Here is a 25,705-nt window from a genome sequence, read left to right as displayed (position 1 = left end):
TGTATGAGAGCAGCAAGTGCTCTGAACGTCTGAGCCCTCTCTCTAAACTCCGATTCTTTGTTTCTCATTTATACCACTAAACACGTAGAACTCAGATTGGACTGCTGCTGTGTACTGTAACTTGTGTTACAGTTGTAAACACTGGAAAGCGGCTGTCCTTTAGTTATCCACTAGTACCACACATCAACTTAATTCCTATATTCTTATTTTCTAGGTGACAAATGGATACTTTTCATGGGGCAGTGGTTTAGCTACATTATCCAATATTGACATTCGAATTCCAACAGGTAAGACTCATTGCATAAGCATTTTTGTATTTTTCCAAGATAATTGAGCCTAACAAAAAGTGAAGGGGGAGGCTTTATTTATGTTTATTTAATTTCCATTTCATGTGTGTATGTGTGTGTATGGTGTGAATGTGTGCATACATTGTTGCATGTGTGTGAGTGTGTGGGGTGGGGTGGGGGGGTGAGTTCATATATGTGGAGGCTCAAAATTGAGGTTCAGAATCTTCTTCAATTAATCTTCCACCTTATTCAGTGAAGTAGGATCTCTCAGTTAAACCCAGAGCTCAGTGACATAGCTTGTCTAGCTTGCCAGCTTGCTCTGGGAATATCCTGTCTCCGTCATCTTGCTCTGGGAATGTCCTGTCTCCATCATCTTGCTCTGGGAATGTCCTGTCTCCGTCATCTTGCTCTGGGAATGTCCTGTCTCCGTCATCTTGCTCTGGGAATGTCCTGTCTCTGTCATCTTGCTCTGGGAATGTCCTGTCTCTGTCATCTTGCTCTGGGAATGTCCTGTCTCTGTCATCTTGCTCTGGGAATGTCCTGTCTCCGTCATCTTGCTCTGGGAATGTCCTGTCTCTGTCATCTTGCTCTGGGAATGTCCTGTCTCCATCATTTTGCTCTGGGAATGTCCTGCCTCCATCTCTAGGGCTAACTGGACTTACTTTGGTTTTGGGAATTTGAATTCTGGTCCCCTTAATCTTAACCATTGATCTCTCTCCCATCTCGCCTGCCTGTTAAAGGAGTTTAAAAAGATACAGCCGTAAGTTTATATTACTTGTGTGTACTAGGTTCCTCATGAGACAACTATATCACTGTGAACTAGAAATTATAAAACTGGACTGTCATTTAAAAATCTGTGCCTTTGGATAAAGTTATTTACTGTTCACTCAGTGATTTGAGGTACTTAAGGAAGTGAGATTGTTGGTTTCTCATTGTGTTCAAGAGCAACTTTATTTTTTATTTATTTTTTGGTTTTTTGATACAAAGTTTCTCTCTGTAGCTTCAGAATCTTTCCTGGAACTCACTCTGTAGCGTAGGCTGGCCTCAAATGCACAGAGATCCACGTGCCTCTGCCTCCCGAGTGCTGGGATTAAAGGCGTGCGCCACCGCCGCCTGGTGAGAACAACTTTAAAGAAAGGCTATGTGTGAAAACAGCTGAGGCCCTGAAAAATACTGATAGCTGTAGTCGGACTTTCTTTGGACTGCCAACCCCCAAATAATGACATGGAGACATTATTAATTATGAAAGCTTGGCCTTCATCTTAGGCTCGTTCCCAGCTAGCTCCTATAACTTAAATTAACCCATTCACATTAATCCACATTCTGCCACATGGCCGTTACCTCTCCTCCGTCCTCTATGTCCTACTCCCTCTGTATCTCACTGGCATCTCTTGTGGCACCAGTTTCTAACCTCGAGTTCCTCTTTCTGCTTGGAGGTCCCGCCTAACCTCTCCTGCCTAGCTATTGGCCATTCAGCTTTTTTTTAACCAATCAGGTGCCTTAGACAGGTAAGGTATAACAGTGACACATCTCTACACAGTTTGCTTAAATATCCCACAACAGATGGCACTTGCAAATACTTCAGGATCACCCGTCTGGTCATTTTATTTGCCCATTAATTTTCTTGCCTTTAAGTTTTATTGAGGTGCAGCCAGTCTACAATGGCTGTATCTATTTAGTATTTCATTGTAGGCAGGCTCTCTTTGGACTGCCAGCTCCCAAATAATGACGTGGAGACTTCTTATTCATTATGAATTCATGGCCTTAGCTTAGGCTTGTTCCCAAGTAGCTCTTAAAACTTAAATTAACCCATTTGTATTAATCTATGTTCTGCCATGTGGCTCTTACCTCTGCTCAGTACCATGCGTCCCACTTCTTCCATGTCTGGCTGGCCAATTCCGCCTTTCTTCTTCTCAGAGTTCCTCTCTCTCCCCCCCCGGGAATCCCACTTACCCTCTCCCGCCTGGCTATTGGCCACTCAGCCCTTTATTAAAGCAGTCAGAAGGTGCCTTGGCAGGCAAGATAAACCAGTGACACATTTTACAGTGCACAAAAAGTTTATCCCACAGCATTTCATTTTGAATTTCTTTAAAATAACATTTTTATTAGTTCTTTCCAGAATTTTCACAATGTATTTTGATCATTTTCACTTCCATCTTCCAACCCCACCCTCATGTTCTTATTCCCATAACTTTGAGTTTTTGTCTTCTTTTTTAAACCCATCAAGCGTAGTTTCTGTTGTTCAGCTGCTCTTGGGAGTGGGGCCTGCCCTGAAGCATGGCTGATCTACCAGGGGTCACATCAGTAAGTAGAACTGACCCCCCTCTCCCAGCAGCTATCAGATGCCAACACCTCCTCACGTAGCGGCAGGATCTCATGTCCACCTCCCCACCACATGCTGGGATTTTGTCTGGTTTGCGTTTTCACAGTTCTTGTGCATGCTTCCATAACCACTGTGGTTTCGTATGTACCACTGCCCTGTCTGGAAAACACCCAACTCCTTGAAGTCATCCAGCACCTACGGCTCTTAGAGTCTTTCTTCCTACTTCGAGAATTTGGGCCTAGTGTAGGTCTCTGATGCCATGGCAATCAAGAACTTAATATATAGCTGCTTCTGAAAGCCACTTCCTTTTATTATTCTTTTACTTTATAAACTTTTGTGGGAAGAGCATACCATGAGCTATCCTGCCACATATTAGAGTTATTTAGATATCATGTTGAGCAGGTATTGAAGCATTTTTGGAAAACTTATATCCATTAAACAATACCCCACAGCCCCCTTCCTCTGTTTACTGGTAACCACACTTGCCATTTCTTCTTCTGTGAGCTTGACTGTTGTAAGTCATATTCATCACTCATGTACTATTTTTCTTCTTTGTCTGTCCTACTTAGCATAATCCCACAAGACTCTGCTATATTGTTGAAAACAGTAGAACTTCCTCCTTTTGTAGATGAACATTTTATTACATGTATGTAGCATTTTTTTCTTACCCTGTCAGTAGACATTGGATTGTTTCTATCTGCTTTGATATTGTGAAAAATGCTTCAGTGAATGTGGGAGTACAGACATCTTTTACTATCTGAATTTTAATTATTTTGTACAGACACTGAGAGGCAAGTTTAATAGTACATATGGTAGTTCTGTTTTTAATTTTCAAGTAACCTTCATACTTTTTTTTTTTTTTTACTGAATGCTCACATTCTATTTTTCTGCCATTGAATTGTAGGGAATTCTTGTGAATTTTAAATGTTAATACTTCATCAGGTAGAAGGTTTGTGAGCATTTTCTGTCATTTTCTCTCTGTTCACTGTTTCCTTTGTTGTACCCTTTATATTTTGAGGTATTTTCATTTTGCTATGCTTTGTTTTGTTTTCATTTGAAATCTAAAAATTCATTGCCAAGGCCAATGTGAAGAAGTACTTTCCCTGTGCTTTCTTGGAAGGTTTTGAAGCTTCCACTCTGACTATCAGGTCTTTGCATCACTGTGAGATGACCTTAGTGTAGAATCGAACAGTCAAATCCCATTCTTTTGCAAGCAGACATCGGTTTTCCCATCACCACTTGCTTCTTCCCCACTGTGTGATCCTGAAGGGCTTATGGCAGATGAGGTGACACAGGGGTTAGTTCTCAGCTCTCTATTCCATTCCCCAATGTGTCATTACCACACAGATCACGGAGGCTTTGCAATGTATTATTTGTAATTTCTTTTGGGCATGGGATGCTGAAGAAATTTGCATTCAATCTGTAGATTATGTTGGGAAGCACAGACATTTTTAATAACATTAGTTTGTCAATCACATAAGCCTGGGGTTATTTCCATCCTCCTCTCTTTTCTGCATGCATTTCATCACCATTTTTAGTATGAGGCTCTTCTTCCTTGGTTAAGTTTCATTTCTGTGTTTTGAGGTGCTAGCAACAAATTGTCCAAGAAGGAAATTAACAAAACAATAGCATTTATAACAGCACCCCAAGCACAAGCTATGTAGGGATGGTAATAATAATTTTATTTAAATATTTGACTGAATAAAAATATTTGCTCAATCTGGTGTAATGGTCAGTAGCTTGGACATTTTCTCTCATACCTGGAGGTCAAAGTGAGGAACTAGAGTCCTAACAGCATCCAGATCACTTCATCTCAACTAACTTTTGTCACAATCGCCCTTTTACTACGTGAATTCAACAATGAAGTTAAAGATAATATTGATAGGTTAAGAAGTTGTTTCTTTTATTCTTTAGTCATATCAGCTCTCTTCCATTTAAAAACACTAAAGCTCGGTCTGCGATGTAGCTTGGTTGGCAGAGGCAGAAGGGTCAGAAGCTCATAGCAAGTTTGAGGGCAACCTAGCCCACAGGAGATCTTTCAAGTAATAAGTCAAGACCCACAGGTTTTACTTTTTCTTTCCCTTTGCAAAAAGACAGGGGAAGGAGCTGTTTACTTCACTGCCTGGAGTCAAACTGGACTAGGGGTCGAAACACGAGGTCTCTCTAAATGTGTTGGAATTTCATCTTTTTTAAAAAAATTTATTTTGGTGATTTTTTTTTCTTTTAGTGTTTGAGACAGAGTCTCGCTTTGTGTTTCCTGTTGGTTTGGAACTTCCAGTGTAGACCAGGCTGGGCTTGTGCTTGCACTGGTCTTCCTAGCTGTCTGTCTTCCTGGTGCCGAGAGTCCCCGCATGCCCACCACGGCTGGGTTTCTGTTTCATTTAGCTATGTGAAATCTTTCTCATCTTTGTATCCTCTGCTTTGTTTCTGTAGGTCAGTTAACCATGATTGTGGGCCAAGTGGGGTGTGGGAAATCATCTCTTCTCCTCGCCATCCTCGGTGAGATGCAGGCCCTGGAAGGGAAAGTTTACTGGAGCAAGTAAGTATTCCTGTTATAGTTTCCTTTCTGTGGCTATGTAAACACTCAGACCAAAAGCAGCTCGGGGAGAGACGGGTTCTGTTTGGCTTACACGACCAAGTCACTGTCCATCACCGAGGGAAGTCAGGGCAGACAATCAAGGAGGGACATGTAGAAGAAACCACAGAGGAATGCTGCTTGCTGGTGCACCTAGCTCACACTTAGCTAGCTCTCCTGTACAACCCAGTGTTACACATACACACTTAGGGATGGTGCCACCCACAGTGGACTGGGTCTCTGTATATTAATTAGCAGTGAAGACAATTCCCCATAGACATGCCCATAGGTGAATCTGATCAGGATAATCCCTTAACTGAGAGAATTCTTTTCTCAGGTGACTCCAGGCTGTGTCAAGGTGACAGTTCGCTCTATCTAGGACAGTGCTTTTAACAGGTTTCTGTTCTGTCACACAGCTAAAAATCTTCCAAGGGAAAACTAGAACAATAGGTCTTCATTTTCTGGGCCATAGAATTTCTGAACTATGCAAATATATAAAAATAAAAATCACAGAAATATAAAAACCACTGGAAACCTCAAATGTCATAAAAATTATAAAGCAACTCTCTGTGATAGTTAATGGCAGCAACTCACTGCCATAGTTAATGGTAGTGAAAACTAGTACATGTTAAGTTAAGAGGTTGGGGTGGTAAAGACAGATTTTTGGATTTAAATAGGGAACACTCAAAGAAATTACAAAATTTATTCTGTAATAAAGTAAGTTATGGAAAGTTTATACTACCTATAAAGCTTAAATGCAAACAGATCATCAAGTGTTTGATGTTCAGGAAACAAATATCAAGTGATCTTTTCTAGTCTTCAGAAGAGGCTGAGAAGCAACACTTTTTCTTCCCATTTAATATAAGTAGACATCAGCGGTATTGAGGAACACATGGGTAGGACAGCCTAGTGAGCTGTGCAGCTCACAAAGACGTGAAGAGGAAGTTGCCCAACCTGGTGCTTCTTCAAGTGCTGAGACACTAAAAGAGATGTTTGCCAAGAGCAAACACCTCAATTAACACTAAGAGAGGTCATTAACTCAGTGATGCGGGGGGGGGGGGGGGGGGGGGGGGGGGGTCTGTGAACAGGTTGAGGTAATAGAGTGATAGGGGGCTACACTAGTAGAGGACTGAGTACTGAAGAGCAAACTAAGTTTATTTAGTTTGGTCTACCTAGTTGATTCCTCATGGGCAGTATATGAAGGAACTAGTTGTAACTTTTTGTCAAACATATACATACATATATACATACATAAATTAATAAGCAAATAAATAAATAAGAGTGTTGTCTAGGAGTTCATATCTAGGTGTGATTCTTCCCCCAGGAACTTAGCAATGTATGGAGACGTGTTTGAGAGCTATGTTGCTGCTGTTCTGGTTGGTAGAGAGCGGAGATATCTGCTAAGCAGCCTGAGATGCACCACGAAGCTCACAACGGCGAGTCGCCCTAGTGCTAGTAGTTGTGCTAAAGTTGAGCAGCCTTGCTGTGAAGGGTCTAGTTTTGAACTCGTGATCACAAGTTCCACTGTGTGTAGCCAGCTGTTCATGTACACAGGTGTCTCTGAGGGACTAATGATTGTTTCTGGGCCCTTGAAACGCTAGGAGAAAGAAATGCTTGGCTGTGAGATTTGGCCTAGGACTCCTGTTTGGAGTATCTTTGGCAAAAGAAGGAAGCTGAAAAAAGTTGAGTGTCTGCTTTATTTGTGTTGGAAAAATCGAGAAGGCAGTAGCCATGAAACGGTTTGCTCACATTGAGAGGATGGCTCAGGAAATCGTGACTGCTCAGTTTGGTGCCGATCACTGCAGTTAGACACTAAGCAGTGTCTGCCTTCCCTCCGTCATCCTTGGCTCTGGAGGAAGAAGCAGATCCCTCTGGATTGTGTTATGTGATGCAACAGTTGCCATCATAATCAAATTACTTGGTTTTCATTTAACATTGTTTCACCAAAATTTGTAAGAATGTGAGATAGTAATAGGAAAATCTAGAAGTCCCCTTCTCCTGCCTCCAGGGAGTTCTAATCTGGTCTTCTCTGGGTTAATTAATTTTCTGCACCTGCTCTCCAGTTGATTCCATCTTGCTCTGGGCATTACCATTCATGATTATTATAATTTGCTTAATAAATAAACAGCATGACAATATAGAAATACATTTTGTAATCTAAGTTGTTGTTTACTTACATTCTCAAGAATATAGACTGTGTATTTTCCATCTTATTGCATTAAAAATGTATATTGCTGGAAAATGGTGAGAAAGAAGTCAAGAATGAAATTAGTTTACATAATAACTTCTGGACATATTGTTACATATTTTGTACCATGGCATATGTGTGTCCACACTCAAATAAAGTAATTAATTTTAAACCATGGCATCCTTAATTTCATGGGACACATTGTAGACATGACCTGACTTTGCAGTCACCTGATGCTGTTACTAATACTTTTCATACTCAGATGACTTCCTTGTTTAGTTTCTAGTAAAACTTACAGTGCGGTTCTCCATTATCAATGTAGTAAGGCACAGTGACAAGTGTCTGTAATCCCAGTTTGTAGGATGATGAGGAAGGAGGATCATGACTTTGAGGCTAGCCTGGGCTGTATAATGAGACCTCATCTTAGAAAGCAGCCAAAACTAAAAACAAAACAAAACAACAACAACAACAACAAAACCAAGCCTGTGGTGATGTATTGTGTACCCTAATAAAGCTTGCCTGAGGATCAGAGGACACAGCCAGCCACTAGATTAGACATAGAAGTCAGACAGTGGTGGCACACACCTTTAATCCTATCACTCGGGAGGCAGAGACCCATCTGGATCTCTGTGAGTTCAAGGCCACACTGGAAACAGTGCCAGGCAGTGATGGCACATGCTTTGAATCCCAGTACTGGGAAGCACACACCTTTAATCCCAGGAAGTGACTCCCAGGGAGGAGAAAGGTATATAAGGTGTGAGGAAACAGGAACTATAGCAGTTTAGCTGAGACCCTTTCGGGTGAGGACTGAGAGGCTTTCAGTCTGAGGATTCGTGGAAACAGGATTGGCTGAGGAGTTGGCAAAGTGAGGTTGGCTGTGGTTTGCTCTGCTTTTGTGATCTTTCAACTTTCACCCTGATATCTGGCTCTGGTTTTTTATTATTATTATTATTAAAAGACCATCTGTGGTGGTATTTTACTTGTACTGAAATGTGATTTTAATTGTATGTTAATAAATAAAGTTGCCTGGGGGTCAGAGCTATTAGAGTCATAGAAAGTGCATGGTGACGGTGGCGCACGCCTTTAAGGACCTGGAGGGAGGTACATACAGGCAGTGACGAGACAGTCATGTGTTTGGGTTTACGACCAATGAGAAGGCAGAACAGCTAGACTATATAAAGACATATACACAGGAAGTAGGTCCCTTTCGGAGAGCTCTCTTGGCTGAAGAGGATCGCTGAAGCAGGAAGGGTGAGGCTCTTAGCTCTGACCTCTTGGCTTTCTTCTCTGAATCGGCTCTGTGTTTCTTATTTTATAAGACGGTTGGTTACATCTACATTTGGTGCCCAAGTAAAGTTTATGATGGTTCTGTGGGAACCTACACAGTGGTTCATGAGCCGTTTACCATCTAAATTCGCATCTCCTTTTCTTTGTGGGTCTTATGCCCACAGCTATGCCATGTTTCTGGCAGATGGATTTACCTGTTCTTTGTCTGGGCAGTGTAATGCATGGGCATCTGCTATGCACTTTCTCCAGCCTCAAGTTCTCCTGGCATTTTCTTAGCGTGGCCCATTCTTCATCTTCCGCGCGGCATCGCTAATCCCATTAATTAGTTACTTTGCCTACAGCTGTGAGAAAATACCTGACAAAAAAGCAACTTACAGAAGGAAGGATTTATCCCCTCAAATTTCAAGAGTGCAGGTCCCTCATGCCTGGGAAGGCAGGGCTGCAGGAGCAGGAGGCAGCTGATGACGCTGCCTATGCACTCAGGAGGTGGAGAGGCATGAGTGCTGGTATTCAATTCTTCCTCCTTTTTTCCAGCCCAAGATCTCAGCCAGTGGGATGGTGCCACTCGAATTCAGAGTGGGTCTTGCCTCCTGTTAAAATTCTCTGAAAATGTTTTCAAAGACATGCCCAGAAATGTGTTTCCATGGAGATTATCTGCTCATCTTGGTGCTTACCATTTATCATGCTCTGGCAACAGTGCAGCACCATGTAGAAAGGATAGAACCTTCATTCTCATGGTGTCTCTAATAGTCTCAGTATCAGGAGGTGACCAAAGCTATGCATTAAGTTTAATTATTTAGTGTGGGAGATGCATGTGCTCCAGCACCGTGTGGAGTTCAGAGAGAGCAACTTAAAGGGTCCTCTCCTTCTACCACACGGGTCCCAGGGCTTGAACTCAGGCCAGTCAGGCTTGACTGCCAGGACTTTTCCCACTGAGTTATCTCCCCGGCTCCAAGAAATATTTTAATTAATATGTAATATAGTGGGAATATAATCGATCATTATTTGGACACGTTGATGGTTTCTAAGGTCTCCAGCCTGGATTGACATATCCAGTTGTATGATGGGGATTTCCATCTGGATAAACACACAAACAAGCCCACTAACTTCTAATACATCTACTTTTCTTTCATATATGACTTAGGTAATGTTACCACTAAAACACTAAGTTCAAATATTTTGGTGTCTAAAATGAGAAATGAAGTATTTTAGTATCTGTTTTTCATGAAGAGACTTTTTTTTTAGTCTGGTATTTTATTAGTCTTATATTAATGATTCTTTGCTTCTATTATCTGTCATCATGTCATTAGCAATGTGTAACACTGGAATTAACTCTTACAAGTTCTAAAACAAATTTATCACTAGGTAATGTAATTAGATACATTTTCTCACAAAAGGCATAGAGCACTGTCTGAAGTAAAATAATATTTATTTTTTTATTAGATCAATTGTGTAGGGCTATTGAATAAAGATCTTTCAAAAGAATAGAATTCAGGTGAGCCTAAATCCTTCAAAATTCAAGTACAAAATAATGATCTTCAGGTGATATTTTTCCCCTCACAATGAGAGTATAACTACATGGAATCAGTCTAACCGCACTTTGGCCTGAATCTCACCACTCCATAGTTATGTCGTGTTGCAGTTCAACATACATGATCCTTGGTGGACAACACCTGGGGGTTGTGCTCCCTCCATGTTTAGAGTTTCAAGGTATCGCTTCTGATCCTGTCTCAGGACAGCATGAGGAATTTAAATAGATTAAAATCAAATTGTAATGATAGGAAGGAGTTGACCATACAGAACCACAGGCAACTGTGTTTTAGGGAAAAATTTTCAAGTTTCCAGAGCAGAATACAAGCTGTTACATGAGGCAGAAGTTTGTGTGGAAGAGAACTGGGCCTGCTATCATCCAGAAGCTTAGTGATTAATTATTTCCTGCTTGAGGAAGACAGAAAAGAGGAAACTAATTTATCTAATTTGTCTTTGGAATAAATGGGGAGAATATTTTCGATGTTTGTTTGTCTCACACCTATTTGCACACTCGTCCTTTCACGGTTCCATTTCATCATTAATGAGCGTTGTTTGCCATACTTACAGTGTCAATGAATCTGAGCCTTCCTTTGAAGCAACCCGAAGGTATTATTTCTATTTTCACCCAAGTTTAATAAGAATAACTTTCCCCCTCAGTCTTTAATCTTGTCCCTAGTTTCCCCCTCCATTCTGATGGTGTACAGTCATTTTTCAAATGCCTACCATATTTCCAACAGCAGTGGTTCACAACCTCTCCAGGCTACTGAAGGATTAATTTTTCAAGCCTATGCCTGTAACCCTGAGGCAGGAGGATAGGCTTGATTTCTAAGCCATTCTATGTTATACACTGAGTTCCAGTTGAGTCCAGGCTGGAGTGATAGCCTGTCTCAATAAACCAAAAAGAAAAAGAAAGAGAAAAATTAATCTGCCAAACAAATGGCTCGTTGTTTAAACTGTTTTTGTCTCAATGGGTCACATGTCTTTTAAGTTTAGCTGAAAATCAAACTGTCTTTAGTAAAGGATTGTGGGGGCTCATTAAATAAAAACTCTTAAGAACTAATACATTCATTGATTATATGTCAAATGATATCTGAAGATGGTGTTGAGTTGGAGAGCCCAGTGTTTTAGCTATTCAAAAACAAACAAACAAAACCCCCAAACAAAATAATCCCACAAAACAAAAAATGCAGCAAAACAAAACCAAACCAAACCCAAAAGCTTAAAGAGGCTCTGGGTTTGATCCCCAACATCAAAAAAATCCTCCCCAGACTAAGGGGAAGGGCAGGCAGATGTGCCAGACTTGGGGACCGCTGCCTTCCTGCATATGTAATCATCTAAAAGATGACTGTCACACTAGACTCTAGTGTCCTCTGAAGCCCTACAATGCCATACTTCCCAATGACTCCTTAGCTTTTCTCATTTCTTCCTCTTAACCTTACTCCTTGTTAACTGAATCCCATCATTAGAACTGACATATCATGAACTAACTGTGGAGGTCCACCCCTTCCCCAGCCTGTTCCCTTCACTTTCTGTTTCTTCAGTTCATGTATTTTGTAATGGTTGCCAGTTAAAGTCTAATGGGTAAGCATATAACAAAATTTGTAAGCTAAAGAAATAGAAAAGAGAGGAGGAATTTAGTAGTTTTTATTTATTTTTTGTCTTTCTCTTAAAAATTTTTATTGGCTCTTTGAGAATTTCATACATACATTTTGAGCGTATTTACCCCTCCTCCACATCCTCTCCTTAAAAATATTTTATATGTTTTGAAATATGGACCTTGAATGTGCAATTTCAACATTGAAATTGACTCCTCTAGATATCATTCTTCATTTTGAAACATTTATATATTATCTATGACTTTAAAATATATTTATGTAATTAAGCAATATAATTCTAGCTTTAATTATGTTTCTTAAAGGTCATTATGAAAACTCTACTGTTTCATCAAGTGTGTTTAACACAAGCCAAAACATCTGTGGCTACTAAAGAGAGTGAATTATTAATAACCCTTTAATCTCAATTCAGAAAAGACATTTTCTTTTAGCAGCTTATAACATTAAATGCTTCATCAGCAGAGAAGAATCAAATGTTACTCATCACATGACATTTTAATTATATTCTGATCCCTGTAATTTAAGTGGCTTATTTAATAATCGCCTTCTAAGGTCGGTGGCCTTGGCCTTCCTCTCCTTTAGTTGTCTGCTTCTGTGTCTGATGTATTCTCTCAACCCTCATTTCTCTGTTATACTGAAGTGCTCAGCATGGCACCCTGTGTAATCCCTGTTGTGTTTGCCCTTTTCCCAGCAGAAGCAGGTATTCTGTGGCTTATGCTGCTCAGAAGCCCTGGCTCCTAAATGCTACGGTCGAGGAAAACATCACTTTTGGAAGTCCTTTCAACAGACAGAGGTAACTTTGCACACACAGAGTCTACAACTGAAACAACGGCTCATGATCCATGAGTTTGGACCAATTCACTCATTGAGAGGCAATGCCCCCAAACTAAAGGTCATGATTGAAGAGTATAAAACAGTGGGATGGGACCGTACAGGTTGTTCATGAGTAGGTAAAAAGGGACATGCCCAAGTATGCTGAATCAGGAGGGTTAACTGGACAGAGGTTGAGCTTGGTAATGGAGACCCCTAGTGACTATGGGGAGCTAGAATATACCACCTCTCTACCACCTTCCCCAAGAAGGTATACAAGATGGCCTGTGCCTTGAACCACGTCATAGTGGTGGGCCTTAAGATCCAAAGCTGGAATCTTGAAAGTTAAAGAGATTTAGGCAAGGGGAGATGAATGCCGACAAGGAGAGAAGACAGGAGTGTGGCTTCTTGAGAGAAGAACATAAATTATTTGAGTCTCCTGGGGTCTGGGAACAGGTATACAAAAGGAGATTCAGAAGGGTGAATCAGGTTGGGGAGATGATAACACCCATTCGATGGGATTGTTTGTGTTCCAAGAAGGAACTGCAAGCTTTAGAAAGGGGTACAGGCTGGATGGGATGGGACATGTCTGAAATCTCCACACTTGGGAGATGATGGCAGGAGGGTCAAGAGTTAAAACGCATCTTCAGCTATACAGCAAGCTGAAGACCAGCTTGGTTACATGGGATCCTGTCTCAGAAATAACCCCCAAAATAAATAAATAAAATATCAACTAAAAATAAAAATGGAAAAGGCTACAAGTAAATGTGGTGTTCACTTTGGAGGTTAAGATACCTGGGCAGATACAGTCTGAATTGGGTCAAAGACATGTAAAGAAGGTATTTGGAAGAATCACTTAGACATATGCTTGGAATGGACAGTAGAAATGTAAAAGAAGGGATGGTTGATAAAAAAAAGTTCTAGAGTAGTAGTGGAAGCAGATGAGGAAGGAATCAAGATTGACTTGAATATTTTAGAACCAATAAATAGTCAAGGGCCAGGGAGATACTCAGTCAGTAGTAGAATGTCTTCTTTGCAAATCTGAGGACCTGAATTTAATCTCCAGAAACCATGTAAAAAAACTAGATGTGGTGGCATGCATCTGTGCTCCTGCACCAGAGAAGCAGGACAGGATGACCCCCAAGGCTCATTGTCCAGCTAGCCTTAACTTATATGCTGAGATCTAGGCCAATGAATAAAATAAGGTGGAAAGTACCTGAGGAATGACACCTGAGGTTGTCCTGACTTACAAATGGGCACACAGACACATGCACCTGCACATACATGGGCATGAACATGCACACACACACACACCTGCACACACATGAACATACACACGTGCACCTGAACAAACATGAGCATGAGAACACACCTACACACATGAACATGCGCACAGTAAATAAATGGTTGATAATTTTTCCAGCATCCTTTGCTTCTATATCTTTAATTCACCTGTGCTCTAGCACTATCTTTATATACTTGATTAAACTTGAGTCCTATCAGTCCACATTGCCTTCTGCTTCTCCTCTCTTAACATACATGACATACTTGAGGACCGCCACTTAGTCTGTGCTTGGCCACGATGGACAATCTCCTTCTGTCCCTCATAGATACCATGAACCATCTCACCATCAGATCTTCCTTAAACTTCATTTTGTTCATTTTTTTCCCCTGGTGTATTTCTACATTCCTTTATGGACTCCTCTTGGAGTGGCTATTGTTTTTTTCATGTTGAAGAGTGCTAGTCCACATCTCCATGAACAGCACCTGAGAAGGCCCAGCTCTGTTGTGTGTCGAAGATACCAGCTTTAAATACTTTAACAAACAAATAAACTTGGATATACTTTTTAACGTACAAAATGATGTCTCAGATATATACTGTGAATGAACAAAATCTAGTTATTTAATGTACATATAACCTCACACCACTATCATTGCTCATAGAGAAATGAATGAAAACTCATACTTTTCTAGTCGAGGTCACACTAACGTGTTCAGAACATGTTTTATTTCAGTCTAAGATACTGAATTTGGGATTGTGGGCAATGTGCAAATAATGATCAACAGACTCAAGCTGCTGAGTGAAGACTGTATATCTCTCTATATGAGTTTATTCTTCATATAGAGGAAGAGAATTATATTTTTTGCTGGAGAGTGGATGCAGTTGGATCTACTAAGTCAAATAAGCCAAACTCAGAAAGATAAATATTGCACTTTTTTTTTATATTTTTGGATCCTAGCTTCCTTTAAAATAAGTAATAAAACCTTTTACCCATAAATGTGACATGAGAGTGGAAGGGAGACTACGAGAAGGGGTGGACTAAAAGAGGGAGAGGGGAGGGAGAGGAAGGAGGGATGGGGGAGGGGAGGAGAGAGAGGGAACAGACAGGAGGGGAGGGGAGTGGCTATTGTTAGAATATATAATACACTTGAGGGAACAGCTGTGTTTCAAAAGACCCTGAATGTCATTTCTCCCGAAGGTACAAAGCTGTCACCGATGCCTGCTCTCTTCAGCCAGATATCGATTTGTTACCCTTTGGAGACCAGACTGAAATTGGAGAGAGGGTGAGCTGCGTGTGGTTGAACTAAGCAATGCACAAAAATAGAGATCAGTTGTCTGCTTGTCTTTAATCCTCAGAAGAGCACAATGAAGTCTGGGGGCTTAGGAACTGCCCGTTGTTCCGGTGACAACCACCAAAATGTAAGGACAGGCATCCTTTGATACCACCGTCCTTTACGTACCATTGAGATGCTACTGTGCATGTCAGATTGTGCTAGCCACCCAGGACTTGCAGCAGCAGGTGGCGGTGATAGAGAGCGAACTGTGAGTAGCTTCATGTCTCTGAGCCATAGCGTCCACAGGTGTAAAATGAGAACAATCTTCATCTATTGGACCTTCTATGAGAAATAAAGCAAAGAAAATTGTAAAGCCATATATACCAACCTGGTACATACTAGGTGCTAAGTTAATGCTAATTATTAATTATCATTAATATTTCATTGTCAAAGAATATTGTTGTAGAGTGCTATATGGTATAATTTATAAGATCAAATTGAAGCGGTATGTGTTGAGAGCTGGAGAGATGGCTCAGCAGGGAAGAGCATTTGCTTCTCTTGCAGAAGACCCAAGTTCTGACCACCCAACTAAGGCAGCTTACAACCCCCTGTAACTACAGCCCCAAGGGAGCTAACTCCCTCTTCTGACCACAGGTATCTTGCACTTACGTGTACATATCCTCACACAGAAACACACATGCACACATAATTAAAAATAAAATAAAAAGCTCTGTAAAAAGAGGGATGCGTCCAAGTACAGCCAATGCAGAACATTAAAAATGTGGAGTTGCTTGTCTTTGGCACTCACCAAGAGTGTTGGTTATTAATGCTCTGGGGCAGCAGAGCTCTCAGTCAGTGTGAAAGGACTGTTGACACGCATCAGTCATTGGCATTAGAGAAAATTATTAGTGATGTTAAAAATGTTTATAGATACTTATGTTTTAAAGGTCATCTTTACAACCATATCCCTTACTAGTGATGAAAATTGTTGTTTCTGGTATTTCTTTTCCAGGGCATCAACCTGAGTGGGGGTCAGAGGCAAAGGATCTGTGTGGCACGGGCACTCTACCAAAACACTAACATTGTCTTCTTGGTAAGAATATGAACTTTAATTTTATTTATACTTTGATTTCTCCCTCTAGACAAATGGGTCTTTAAAAAGCCAAATAATCAGAAAAAAAGAAGCCAAGTCAGATAACTGAAGAAAAGTCGATTTAATTTGTGGAATTACAGAGTAGAGAGTAGGTAAATCCTCACAATACAATTCAGTATATGAACACACAAAACTGAGAGCTGGGAGATCCAGACTGGTGTCAGTGAAATTACAAAAGGAGCACCGAGACACTATAAGCAGTATCTTTTACATTTTGTGCATTATTTATTCATTTTGTGTGGGAAGGGGAGGCAGTGCTTGCTTGCCACAGTGCATGTGTGGAAGTTGGAAGACAAATTACCAAGTTGGTTCTCTCCTTTCAACATCTGGGTCCCAAGGATCCAACTCAGGCTTGGTTGTCAGGCTTGGTGGTAGTCACCACCAGCTTCTGAACTTTCTTGACCAGAAGACTCATTAATGAGGGAGTGTGAATGATGTTGAATAATTCCACAGAAGCTTCTCCTTTGTATTTCATGGCAAAGAGATAAGGCTCAGAAAATAGACCCTTGGTGGACGTAAGGGCATCTAAATAAATATTCCGGTTCCAATGATGTGCAGCTCAGGCTGCAGATAAGAGTTTTCTCTGATGACTCCTAAAATGGTAACAATCTTTGCTCAACACTGATAGAATCCATGTCTTGAATATGCTTCAGGTGGTTTTCATGTATTCACAGAATTTTTTGATTGTGTTGGCTATGATTTTGATCAGGCTTAGTTTGTACAGGAGCTAGGGGCCAAAATACCAGCATATATAAAATGAGAATTTTAGAGTCCAGCAGAGAATGTAAGCTTGTCCCTTTCCTGTGCCATCATTTGTAGCTGGAAGTTTTCCTGTGTCCCACAGCTGCTTGGTCTCAAATAAATATACAGAAGCTTATTATTAATTACAAACTGTTTCTTATTGCTAGCTAGCTATTACATCTTAAATTAACCCATATCTATTAATCTATGTATTGCCATATGGCAGTGGTGTTATCGGTCTGCTGGCACATTGCTTCTTGGCTGTGGGCTGGTGTCTGCCCTGACTCTGCCCTCTTCTCCCTGTATCTCTCTTGGATTTCCTGCCTGGCTCTTATCCTGCCTTACCATAGGCCAAACAGCTTCTTTATTAACCAATGGTAACAACACATGTTCACAGCGTACAGAAAGACCATCCCACAGCAATCATTAGACTTCATTTGTAAATCTGCTTGTAGATGGTTTAGACCCCTTTGACACCTTTAAGGTCAAATGACTCTTTCACAGAGGTCACCTAAGACCACTAGAAAACACAGATATTTATATTATGATTCATAACAGTAACAAAGGTACAGTTATGAAGTAGCAATGAAAATAATTTACGGTTGGTGGTTACCACACCATGAGGAACTATATTAAAGGGTTGCAGCTGTATTAAGAAGGTTGAGCCGGGCGGTGGTGGCGCACGCCTTTAATCCCAGCACTCGGGAGGCAGAGCCAGGCGGATCTCTGTGAGTTCGAGGCCAGCCTGGGCTACCAAGTGAGTTCCAGGACAGGCGCAAAGCTACACAGAGAAACCCTGTCTCGAAAAACCAAAAAAAAAAAAAAAAAAAAAAAAAGAAGGTTGAGAACTACTGTTTTGGACATTCACTCCCCCATATCTCTTGAAACTCTTCAAAATATAGGTTGATTTTGAGGTTTCCTGCTGAATTTGAATCAATTTAGAAGAAGAATCCAGATCCATTGGAATTCTTCGAGGTTAATCCTGAAGATTAATTTAGGGAATGGTGCCACCCATTGTGGGTTGGGTCCTCCCATACCAGTTAAAGTAATCAAGACAATTCCCCGTAGAGCTGCCCACGGGCCAACCTGATCTAGACATCCCACTGAGATTTTCTTCCCAGGTGACTATACATTGTGTTAGTTCAGAGTTAAAGCCAATCATTGTACCACGTAAAGGAATTGTGCTTTTCCTAGTCTTCGGAATGAACACACGGCTTTGTGCATGCTGAACAAGTACTCTGCCACTGAGCTGTGTCCTCAATCTTCTTTTTATTTTGAGATAAAGTCTTGCTAAGTTACTCAAACTGACTTTGTACACGTTTTATGGGCCAGACAAACCTTAAATTTGTGACCCTTTTGCCTCAACCTCTTGAGTAGCTGGGATGGCTGGACTGAGCCCCTGGCTGACTGGAGCTGGACCTTTGAATCATCGTGATTTCCTTAGTGATGAGTCCTGATGACACACAGCTGTCACTGTGGTGCTTTAGAGAGAGAGACATGGTGTCAATCCACCACAGCTTTATAAGATAGTAATAGTAGAATAGCACTGTAAAACGATTTCAGAAACACCACATTATTTTATTGGATCTTTGCATCAGTCTGATGAAGGTTTTGACAGGTCCCGTTAGTATCCCCCTTATTTTACAAATGAAGTGACAGTTGGGACAGAGAGAGAGAGAGAGAGAGAGAGAGAGAGAGAGAGAGAGAGAGGGAGGGGAGGGAGGGAGGGAGGGAGAGAGGGAGGGAGGGAGGAAGAGAGGTTGTAACTACATTTCAGTCTTCTCATTTACAGCACTTTGCTTACTGTCTTAATGACATTTCAATTCAGAACTGTGTGGAAAATTGACCTGAGTTACTATAAAAACTAATTTCTAACTTGTATCTTTTTCCATATGAACAATTTCTTATACAAATGATTAGGACTTTTGGTCTGTATAACAAAAGATGTTCTAGGTCTTACAGGAACCAGAAGCAGAAATTGTGTCAAAAGCAATCAATTTATCCCCTATGATAGTTATCTGAATTTTCAAAAGCAGTGATTGGCTAGTAAACCTTGTAATTAAACTCTTACTGCATCGCTTCTGGGAGAAGGAGGTAAACTCTGCCAGTGGTATCCTGAGAGTGTTTAAGTCTTTTTCCCAGCACGGGAACAGCGTATCTTAGAATGATTTATATTGCTACACACACTTTCATTTTAAGTAATCTGTCCTCTAGAAAGGCCGCCAGGGCTCTTAACCTCTGAGCCATCTCTCCAGATCCATCTGTAACAATTTTTAAAAGCAAGTTACTGGACAGCAGGCAGACAGATTAATCTCTTGGATGTTCTATTTCATGGGATATCTTAGAAAAAGTTGGTATTCATAAAAATGACCCAAAGATTCAGAAAGATTTTGAAACATTTCAATATGATGAAAAGTATTCTAGAATATTCCAGAAAATTCTGTCAACTAATAAATTTCATTTCATTACTTTCTAAAATAAATGGATAAACCCAGATAACATATAAATATTTATTTATACCTGTATATGTTAGGTATCTGTACACACACACACACATACATATATAATGACAATTGTCTTGCTAATGATTCCACCATCTAGAATATCCCTGTATTTAAATGGTTTAAATGAACTACTGTGGGTTTATCTCAGTTACTAAATGTATTAATATAAAAGCCATCTGAGGGTGTTCACTAATTCACCCATCTATCTGTAACTATGATTATCTAACAATCTATTTAATTACTTTACTAATCTTTGTTTTTATAAGATTGCTTTTAAATACTTTAATAAAATCATGACTTATTGTTTCTGTTTATTGAGCAGAGAATAATTAAATGCTGAATAAATATTGAGCTAATTTTATTACTCTCTGTAATGACTGCACATATAAACTGACACTAACTTCTAAATATAATTGCTATATTTCTTGTCTACATAATCAATCAATGTATATGTATAGATAACAGGATTGTGCTAAATTCTTTCAGAGTGATAATTTCTACCTATGTGAGTATGTGCCCCAGTATGTGGAATCGATAAGAATCCAGTCACTCCCTCCAAGGGCCCATATGTAGATACTAGTTTGCATATTAAACAAGTAGAACAGCAAAGAAATAAATCAAGCAGAGAAGACATGTTCCAGGCACCCTCATTTCTCCACTAAAAGCCTGGATCATGTTTCTTTTTCTCATCTTTTAATTGGTTCTTTGAGCATGTTTAGCAGAACTGAGTACGGGCCGCTCATCTGCCTTCCAACTCTCCTTGCCCCAGGACGACCCATTCTCTGCCTTGGACATCCACTTGAGTGATCACTTGATGCAGGAAGGAATTCTCAAGTTTCTCCAAGATGACAAGAGGACGGTGGTTCTCGTGACTCACAAGTTGCAGTACCTGACACACGCTGACTGGGTGAGACCTCCTGAGTTTGTGTGACAGTCATATCTTAGAGACACCAAGGAATACTTCCTGAGACCAAGTTATGTCATTTGGCCCCTTCTGAGCTTTGCTATGTTTCTGCTCATGCACTCTTTCCTTAGATCATAGCCATGAAGGATGGGAGTGTGTTAAGAGAAGGGACCTTGAAAGACATTCAAACCAAAGACGTGGAGCTTTATGAACACTGGAAAACTCTCATGAATAGACAAGATCAAGAATTAGAAAAGGTAAGAAGGGTCAGGGAGTTCTTTATAATTACGAGGAATTCTTTGAAGGAAGCAGTATGTTTTGTAAGATACATGCTGCTCTGTGATAGCCTTCTTTTAAAGCTCAAGATAATTGAGTCTTTGCATATAGTTATTGAACAGGCTACTTTGAACCTACTACATTTTACTGTTTATTATTTGCTTGTTTATTTATTGTGTGTCCGGTATGTATTGCATGCATGGTGCATGTGTGTGTGTATACTAGGCATGCACACCCACAGGCACATGTGCACAGACAGGAGGAGCACATTTGGTGTCTCTTTCTGTCTCTCTCTGCTTTATTCCCTCGAGAGAGGGTCTTTCACCAAACCTGGATCTAGGCTGATGACCACACACACCATCGTTGTTCCTGTCTCCACACACAGTGCTGTGGTTCCAGGTGTGAATGGCCACCCCTGACTTTTTACGTGGGTGCTGAGATTTAGACTCAGACCCTCCTGCTTGTGCAGCAAGCAGTCCTCTCCATGGAGCTACCTCCCCAGCCCCTGTCCTGTACTGCCTTTTGGATGAAGTCCTATCTGTGTTTTGGCTCTGGACCATTTGGAATTATGTGTGTAGCTCTAAGTTGAATGAGCTGTTTATCAAGGCTTGAGGCTTTCCTTGTTTTTCTGATTTATCTCTTCTTTAATCACATGTGATAAGAACATGTTCATGCATTGACTACAGTCAGACAATCACAGTCAAGACAAAAGCCAAGGTGACTCTGAAAGATGGCAAAGCTGTGAGCTCTGGCTGGAGTCAATCGGTGTGTCTGAAATAACCCTGATGGTGAACAAAGCTTAACAGAAAGAAAAATACACTGTTTTTATCTTCTGTAGACTCCACAAAGACTTCCTAACACTCTCACATAGTGCTCATGAAAAGTCATAACGAGTAAGCACAGAAAACATTTTCTCATCTTTACAGAAGAGAAAACTGGGGCCCAGAGAAGTCAAATAATGTCCTTGAGCTTCACAGCATGTACTAATGGTACTGATGTGATTAAAACCCAGGTCCTTATCCGGTGTAGCTGTACCACAGTGCAGCCATATTAAATGACACAATAATAGACTTGGAAACCAGATTCAGTTCAATTTGTGATTGGGAAAAGAAATAGGAGATGGAATTTTCAAATCTTTGATAAGTTTTGCTTTGGGGTTTGACCTGGGATGTTTTCAGAATTTAGTACAGTGGCTACAAATGAGCTTTAAAAAAATAAAGCAGTTATGTTAGTCGGTTTCTTAAAAATCAGAAAATCAAATTGTGTTGTTTTAAGAAAGAAAAATAGAATCTATACCTCCATAGAGAAAGGAAGATCAAAAAGCCACACATTTCTCCAAGTTTCTCTGTCCTGTGACTTTCTGAAGATCTCAAAAGCAAGTCCCTCCAAGGAAGAAAAACACATGTGAAATATCTGCAGAGAATAAGAGGGATGACAGGACCATCAGACTTAGGGTGTTAGGGAACATATCACAGTGTGTGGTGCCAGTGCCCAAGGAAGCAGGTGTGCGAGGGCTGATGAGGAGTATCCTGAGGTGACTCCAACCAACATCATTTTAGTGATCTCAGTGCCAGGGGTGAAATAATAGGGTGTCAGGTGCAGGAGCAGGACAATTTATTGTTTACTTTGGAAAGAAGGATCTGGAAATGAAAGAGAGAGAGAGAGAGAGAACACAGTCGGTTGAGTGGGATAGTGATGTCCTTTAAGGAAGCCAGGAAGAAAGTCTATTCAGTTGCATTTAGAGATGAAGTGATCACTTGAGATAGCACAGCTTCCTAATCAAAGACAGATAGCAGTGTATCTATCAAGCACAGGAGATGTGGAACAAGCTAGGGCGTGGTCATGGCAAAGCCAGCTGGGAAATAGAGTGGAGGCCAGGAGAAGCCAGACTGAATCCAGCACCTGCCTGGAATTCCTATCTGAAGCTGGAGAGAAATTCCTCCACAAGGCTGGGGAGGAGGCAAAATGCTTGCTTTCCAAGTATGAGAACCTGAGTTTGGACTCCCAGGACTCAATAAAAAGCCAGACAGCAGTATGTGTGTGTGTGTGTGTGTGTGTGTGTGTGTGTGTGTGTGTGTGTGTGTGTGTGTGTGTGTGTGTGTCAGTAATCCCAGAGCTAGGAGGTAGAGACAGGAGGATCCTTGGGGTTGGTTGCACAGCCGTCTAACCAAACTGGTGAGTTTCGAGTTCAATGAAAGACCCTGCCTCAAAAAATAAGGGGGGCGGTAATAGAGGAAAGCACGTGATAATCTCTGGCCTGCCCATGAATGTGTGGAAATATGTACTCACATACACCTACATGCACACACACACACACACACACACACACACACACACACACACACACACACCCCTGGAATACCTTGGGTGAGGGTTCTATAGAACAGTTTCCACTTGGATTGTTATATGTCAGGACAGAGTCTCACTTGTTCTCCAGGGCGAATTCTGCTACTTAGGAGGCATTTGGCCACACTGAGAGACATTTGTGTTCATCACAGTTGAGGCTGGGGTGACACAGGGATGTTGTGGGCAAAGACAGAGCTGCTACTACAGCTGCTGCAGTACAGGAGGAGCCCCAAAGCATCCATCTGGACCAAGCTCAGCAGCACCAAGGCTAAGGAAGCCTAGCCAAGAAGTGCAGACAAATGGAATGAGTGGAGCAGGAGCAAGGGGCAAAATGCCAATCAAAGCCTTGGCACGGGGCTTCAGCAAGAACTGTCAGTGTGAATTAAGGGGAAGAATGAAGGGCTGTGTCAGAAAGATGACAATGAAAACCACAATAAGGAGATCACATGTTTGATTCCGATACGACTGGAAACTCTGCTTTGGGTGGCACCGACTGTTTTCTCCACCATGCTAATGAGTGGATAAGTGAATGTCATTCGATGATCCCCTACTCTCATCTTGGGCAGGCCTGGTAAATATTCACTGGGCAAATGAAATTGAATTTGTGCTTACATCAACACAATATCAAATACTTATCCAGTAATTAGCTTATTTATGAAAATTTACTTTCAAGAACATTTTCCTTAACTTAAAACTAAAACAAAATAAAAGTATAGTTGGGCTCACACATAGTATTATGGGAGCCAGCAAAGAACTAACTCCACTTTTCTATTTGGTTTTGCTCCATTCCATCCCATCATTGACAAAGGAGAGAGGTCTTTATTCATCGGATGTTTATCTATGACACAAGTTGGTCTTCCCATCATTAGGCAACACTAGTGTCTAGTGTCTTTGTAAAGTCTAATCGGCACAATAGATGTACTGGGGGTTGCTGCCACTCTTCATGAAACCAGAAACAGTGGAACTTTCTAGAATGGTGAGCCTTCCAAATCACACATACTGCATAAGGTTAAGAAAAAATATATATATAGGGACTGATCACCGAAGCTCATTTGGTTAATGATGTAACCACCAAACTGTGTTCTGTTGTTGCTGGTGTCTGCTTGTTCGTGTTTGAATTGGGATGTATTGGGCCATGCTGAGGGGCCACTCAGGGCTAATGTCACTTACCATGTTTCTGGCCTACATGCTTAGAATGCCAAATCCTGCTGCCCCAGTTCTGAGGCTGAGGATGAAGAAGATGAAGCCCTTTCTTCCTTGGGCCAATGTCAAGTCCACTCAACCCTGAACATATGGCAATTTGATTTTGTACTTTTCTTTCTTTTTCTGTATATTCCTTCCCTACAGTGTCCTCTGAGTCTCCGAGGTGTGGAAGGACCTCATTGCTTATTTTCTTTGGAATGACCTGTTCCCTCCTAAAGCCACTGAAGTCCCTTGTACAGCTCCCTCAATGATATGCTAAGGGAATCCATCTTGATTTACTCATTTATAGTCATAGTGGATGTGTGATAGAAGTTTACCCCTCCCAGAATTACATGCAACTTTATATGTTCATTTATTGAGATGGGATCTCCCTATGTAGCTCAGGCTGGCCTGGAATTTCCAGTAATTCACCTGCTTAAGCCTTCTGAGGGTTGAGATGACAGGCATCATGCCTGGCTTGACTGTTTTTTAAAAAAGAAATTTAACATAAGTGAATCCTCAGGTTAAAAAAACTGTATTTGAAATTGATGTAAAAACAAAAGATTTCTCAGTGGTGCAGCTGTGTTTGAAGGATAAGGTTCCTGATGTTGTAACTTTTTCTGGCTTTGTATTGATCTACATACACGTCTGAGTACAGAAATGTTGTCTATAAATCCTCAGTACCATTTTTGTAACAGCTCCTGTGACAGGAGTCCTGTGTGTCTAGAGTGAGCAGAGAGCTTGGGACTAGTATAAAACCACCCCATGTGTCATCCATTGTAGCTAATGTTTTCCTGCCTGGCCCACAGTCAGGACAAATCTCTATCACCTGCCAGTCCCACAGCCGTCAGACCCGACCAAGTAAACACAGAGACTTATATTGGTTACAAACTGTATGGCCATGGCAGGCTTCTTGCTAACTGTTCTTACAGCTTAAATTAATCCATTTCCATTAATCTATATCTTGCCACATGGCTCGTGGCTTACCGGCATCTTCACATGCTGCTTGTCATCATGGCGGCTGGCAGTGTCTCTCTCACCCAGCTTCCTGTTCTCTCAATTCTCCTCTCTGTTAGTCCCGCCTATACTTCCTGCCTGGTCATTGACCAATCAGTGATTTATTTATTGACCAATCAGCAACACATTTGACATACAGACCATCCCATAGCACTTCCCCTTTTCTTTTCTTTTTTTTTAAATTTTATTTTATTTTATTTTTTTAATTTATTTTGCAGTACAATTCAGTTCTACATATCAGCCACGGATTCCCTTGTTCTCCCCCCTCCCGTCCCCCTCACCTTCCCCCCACCCCCCCCCCATTCCCATCTCCTCCAGGGCAAAGCCTTCCCCACAGACTGAGGTCAACCTGGTAGACTCAGTCCAGGTAGGTCTAGTCCCCTCCTCCCAGGCCAAGCCAAACAATCCTGCAT

At 41.0% G+C, this 25,705-nt stretch overlaps 1 protein-coding gene across 4 annotated transcripts in view; it reads left to right on the top strand.

Annotated features, from left to right (window-relative positions):
- The window catches only part of Abcc9 (ATP binding cassette subfamily C member 9), a 134,034-nt gene that overhangs the window by 61,265 nt on the left and 47,064 nt on the right, over positions 1 to 25,705 (top strand). For 3 of the 4 annotated variants that reach the window (XM_052720779.1, XM_052720776.1, XM_052720777.1), the window contains exons 17-24: positions 215 to 287; positions 5,044 to 5,149; positions 10,758 to 10,796; positions 12,495 to 12,596; positions 15,094 to 15,178; positions 16,182 to 16,262; positions 20,337 to 20,474; positions 20,603 to 20,728. In XM_052720779.1, coding sequence (XP_052576739.1) covers positions 215 to 287; positions 5,044 to 5,149; positions 10,758 to 10,796; positions 12,495 to 12,596; positions 15,094 to 15,178; positions 16,182 to 16,262; positions 20,337 to 20,474; positions 20,603 to 20,728 — 750 coding nt within the window. The remainder of the gene's footprint in view (positions 1 to 214; positions 288 to 5,043; positions 5,150 to 10,757; positions 10,797 to 12,494; positions 12,597 to 15,093; positions 15,179 to 16,181; positions 16,263 to 20,336; positions 20,475 to 20,602; positions 20,729 to 25,705) is intronic. The other variant, XM_052720778.1, reaches the window with a different exon arrangement.

The sequence above is a fragment of the Peromyscus californicus genome, unplaced genomic scaffold (assembly GCF_007827085.1).
Source record: "Peromyscus californicus insignis strain IS unplaced genomic scaffold, ASM782708v3 Scaffold_6__1_contigs__length_162567912, whole genome shotgun sequence".
NCBI lineage: Eukaryota > Metazoa > Chordata > Mammalia > Rodentia > Cricetidae > Peromyscus > Peromyscus californicus.
This window is presented reverse-complemented; position numbering and strand designations above follow the sequence as displayed.